Genomic DNA, 4,518 nt, shown 5'->3' on the forward strand with positions numbered 1-4,518 from the left:
TTTAAAGTAATGGTTACTGAAATGGGATAAACAAGTAGTAGGACCAAGATAAGTACAATCACTGCACAAATGTTAACTGAAATTATACTTTATGATACATTAGTTCATAAATTATCTAACATAAGCAAAAGTAGATAAGAAAATAATAGTTGACAGAAGGAATTTCAACAGTTTCAGTGATTTCTGTCACTGCAATTTTCCTTTTCATAAGAATTACTTCATCAAGCTGACGACAAATCAAACATCAAAGTTTATTAAGACAGAGGAAAAACAGGGGTTTGATTTTACACTGAAGTAATTGACAAATGCAAGTCTTAAACAATAAAGCTTATATCAGAACCCAGGAAACAGAGCCATTACATGGTGCAAATACCTTTCAATGAAGTAATGAAGTACATACAGCTTTAGGCAAATAATACAGTTTCTCATGTCCCTATCGCCCGAAGATAATTAACTCTGTTAAAATTTTGTTTTCCTGAAGTGAAACTGTTGCCCAATTCTGTGAAAATATTGCCAGGGGTCTTTTCCAAGGTATAGATAAAAGAGTCTGTGAAAATCTGCTTGTGTTAAAATGTATTCTATTGAAAGAGCCATACTTAATATTTTACTAAAAAAATGACAATTTTTTTTAACCTTGGGAACTATAAAGTGAATTGAGTGGCAATTTTGTGCGGGGGTTGTTGTTTTGGGGTTTTTTTGTTTGGGTTTTTTTTTTTTTTTAGCTAAGCCGGAACATCAAAGATCACACTTTTATCTATGCTTGTACCTACCCAGCTGAATTATCATGTACAGGATCATCTACTGCTGCAAGGCAGCTTTCAAAGGTGAAATTTCTGTCTAAAGTTCCTCTTAGGGCTGTAAATTTCATTTGTACATAGTAATTGTGCATTGCGTCCCTTTCTGCCAAAAATGGCATGCAGAAATCAGGATTTGGAGAACATGATCTGCCCACCTAATTACTTATGTAAGACCTGCCTATAGCCATTGCTTTGTGCTCTACTGAACAGAGACAGAGTAGAAGAATAGTATCAAAATACATAACTTTGAAAGGTAAAAGCCAAGATTTCTAGCAAAGAGTGGCAGTGTCCACAGCACAAGATCAGAAGGAAATTCTGTGAACTGTGGAGAGCTCATCTTCCAATGCTCCTTATTCTGCTGCTGTTAAAGACTGTGCTCCTTGGCTCAAGCAAGAACACCCAAACAAATCAGAGAGACTTGTGTCAGACATTCTTGGCTGAGTTATTTCACCTTTGGTACTTAAAGAAACAGGTCCTAGACACACTACTGTCCTTCAACCACATACCATGCAATCTGATTGAGCATGAATAGAATAAGACTATTTACATCTCTCATTTTGCACCAGGATTTTTTACTTTGGTTTTGGTCCTAATCTTCTGTGGAAGTCATATGCATCAGTTAGAGAAGCCTAAATGTTTAGCTAACAACAAGTTTGTCACAAGGAATAAACTCAAGAACAACAGACTAACTGACTAAACCCAGGATTTTAAACAGGTTCTTTCTACACTGTAAAAGAAACATATGCACAATGATCTTGTTACAATTCTAATAACCTTCTAATGGAAAAACACCACAGAATTCCTCATCAAAATAGTTAGGTCTTCAGTTTTGGAGAAAAAAGTACAAACACCAAAGGAACTAAGCCTTAAACCTGGTGTGCCTAGAAAAAAAGATGAGTACAAAAAATAAACAAGAGGCAAAGCTTATATACCTAATCTGATTTACATAGCCTTACATGTACTTTTCCGTGAAATACATTTTAAGTAAAAATAGTCATCTCATTCTTAGGTGTATCTGCTAGGTAGTAAGAACACAGACTACAGGAGTGGCATATTCTAAAATAAAAATAAAAGTAAGTCTCATCCATGTGACAGCAGAAGTGAGCTGTTAGGTGTTAACTGTCACTACCGAGAATGTGAGCATAAGCACACAAGTTAGAGCAGTCTGCTCACTAGCCATCTAGTTAGGACTAATTTCAAAACTCTTGTCATCTTGACTGGAAGATTAATAGCTGCTTCCTCCTGATTAAACATTGAAACCAAAATTGCAGAACTTGTTGATGGCCTCCCTCACATGCTAAATTTATAAACTTCTACTGTGAGCCACTCTATAGTTTTACTTCCCCATTCAAAAAGTTTTTACCCTTCCCTAAGGCAATAATTAATCACAAACAATATAAAATCATCTTTCTGTAATAAGGACAGACTCTACAAATCTCTTTTACTGCATACAGTCTTGACTCTGTTGTACTGAACAGTAAGAGAGGTTTGCAGAAATATCTACTACATATTTTTGAAAGTTATCCAGAACCAAAGCCCAGTCTTACACCCAACCCCAAGCTGTGCTCGGAAATTCGCTTCATCTGAGCATTTTCTTGAAGTCACTGCAGCCCATTCCTTCTCCTTGCATACAAGCCAAGGCAGGCGCAGAATCCGATGACACTGACAGCGAGGCCGAGGAGGAAGGCAATGGTATCTCCTGCATCCAGGGCTTCAACTACTGGCAGCACCAGCAGCAGTGACAAGAGGACTAGGAAAAGTTTTGAGGCGTTCTTGGTTGAAGGCATGGTGATGACCGGCTGACCCCAAGGGGAAGTTAAATGAAGAAAGTGGTGGACAGCAGGTATTTCACTGGTATCTACAAGGGAAACAAAAGGAATGCTACAGGATTTTCCTTCCTTTCACCCAGATTTGTCTTGCCAAAAGCCAACTGATTTATGTATTTCAGGTATTTGTATGGGGTTCATGAAATTTAGGTTTTATCTTCCCAATCACAAAACCAAATTACTTACTATCAGGAGACAGCCACAGTGGATTTGCTATCTTGTTATGTAACTCCGTGGAAACTAATCTTTTGAAGACTTACGGTGAGGTGAAGTCAGAACAGGCTCTTCTGCTTGCAGCCACCAGAGCCTGCTTACCTGGCCCTTTGCTACCTGGGCCTGTTTCACCGGGTGTTTAGGGCGTGATGGCTGCTGCTCACCACTCACCCACACCTCCAACACCGGGCATCCTCGGGATCCCCGAGCATGGACAGACCAAGGCACACTGGGCAGGGCGTGAATTTAACCTCCGGGGCAGTGCCACCGTGCACACCCTCACCGCGGAACAAACGTCTGTCGTGGTTCCTACAACTTGGAAAGGTGTCCCCGAGGATCACGCCGGGACCAGCCCGGACCGCCCCTCTGCAATAGTTCTCCCCGCGCGGACGGCTCGTTCCCGGGGTACAGAGGAAAACCCCGCGTCCGGACACCCGAATCAGCGGCTGCTCGGCTCGCTCCCCGGCGGGGCCAGAGCCGGGCTCCGCTGGCCCCGCACGCCGGCCGGGCCCCGCCAGCCCCGCCCCGCCCCGTCCCGTCCCGTCACCGCGGGGCTGCGGGACGGCCGCTCCTCGGGGCACCCCCGGCAGGCCCTGCCCGCACGGGGCCCCTCCGTTCACCTCCTGCCGCCGGCTCCGGGCTGGGGCCGTCCCCGCTCCGCTCCGCACACCCGCGGGGCGCTCAGCAGCCGCAGGCGCCGGCCCGCGCCGACCCACCGCGCTCCCGCTGCCCGGCCGCGGCCATGACAGGAAGGGGCGGTGGCGCGGCCGGGGGCGGGCGTGACCCGGCCGGGCCGCCCCCGCTCGGCTCCGCTCGGCCCCGCTCGGCTCCCCCAGTGCCCGCCCGCCTCGCCCCGCCGCGGTTCCCAGGGGCGGCTCGGGGCACGGGCACCGCCAGCTGCTCGGCCGGCCCCAGGCCCCCGGTGGCCCCGGGAACGGCGCTCCCGGGCCTGGAGGGACGCGGCGGGGCCGGGCGCCTCCCGGAGCCTGGCTCCATTGAAGTGGAAGTGTAGAAACACCGATTTGGGCTGATCGCCTGATCTTTTTTTACAAATAAACAAGTAGAAAAAGACGCCGTGAGTTTGCCTCATTACAGATTTAGGCCCCTGTGATAGCAGCATTAGTATGTGCCATCATAACCAACTCCTGAGGAAAGCAGTTAAAGCAATTTTATATGGTGGAGAGCAGCCTGCGGCCTTGTAAAACAAAAACCTAAGTGTTAACATGTTATTAAGTGAGAGCACTACCCAGAACCTTAGCTCATCCCAATTTTTATCTTATTTATGCTTAGGATAAGGCTGCTTGTAGAAATTGTGTATTAGGCTGTTTTGTTGTACTAGGTGGTTCCTAAGCAGAGCCCAGTCTTTATTTTTCAGTGGCAAAGGTGTGTGCCTAAGTTTAGATAAATGACCAGTCAGCAATTATTATAAGTTCATAGTATGTCTCTTTGGAGTGCTCAGAGAAATAACCCAAGGAAGCTCTGCTGATTTAGTGTCGAAATCAGTCTAGAATTTGTAATTCATTGCGACAAGCATTAACTCATGACTGAGAATGTGACTTCTGTAAAAAAAGTAACTTTTATAAATATGTCTCTTTACCAAAAGTTTGTGATGAGTTTCTTTAAAGAGAAGTGGAGATCCAGATAGGGCATTCAACATACATACAGCTTTGCTTCTGCCTTAT

At 45.4% G+C, this 4,518-nt stretch overlaps 1 protein-coding gene across 3 annotated transcripts; it reads right to left on the bottom strand.

The window, feature by feature from the left end:
• Positions 1-232: 232 nt before the first annotated feature.
• On the bottom strand, positions 233-3,533 carry SMIM30 (small integral membrane protein 30). 3 transcript variants are annotated; one of them, XM_083859519.1, is made up of 2 exons: positions 3,457-3,533; positions 233-2,655 (listed from the first exon to the last, which is right to left on the bottom strand). In XM_083859519.1, exon 2 carries the CDS (start codon positions 2,582-2,584, stop codon positions 2,399-2,401), a length of 186 nt encoding a protein of 61 aa, XP_083715645.1. In that variant the 5' UTR covers positions 2,585-2,655; positions 3,457-3,533; the 3' UTR covers positions 233-2,398. The 3 variants fall into 3 exon arrangements, with proteins under 3 accessions (XP_083715645.1, XP_083715647.1, XP_083715646.1); XM_083859521.1 differs by lacking the exon at positions 3,457-3,533 and adding an exon at positions 3,120-3,212; XM_083859520.1 differs by lacking the exon at positions 3,457-3,533 and adding an exon at positions 2,810-3,099.
• Between the last annotated feature and the right edge of the window lie 985 nt (positions 3,534-4,518).

The sequence above is a fragment of the Zosterops lateralis genome (assembly GCF_965231275.1).
Source record: "Zosterops lateralis genome assembly, chromosome: 4".
Classification (NCBI taxonomy): domain Eukaryota; kingdom Metazoa; phylum Chordata; class Aves; order Passeriformes; family Zosteropidae; genus Zosterops; species Zosterops lateralis.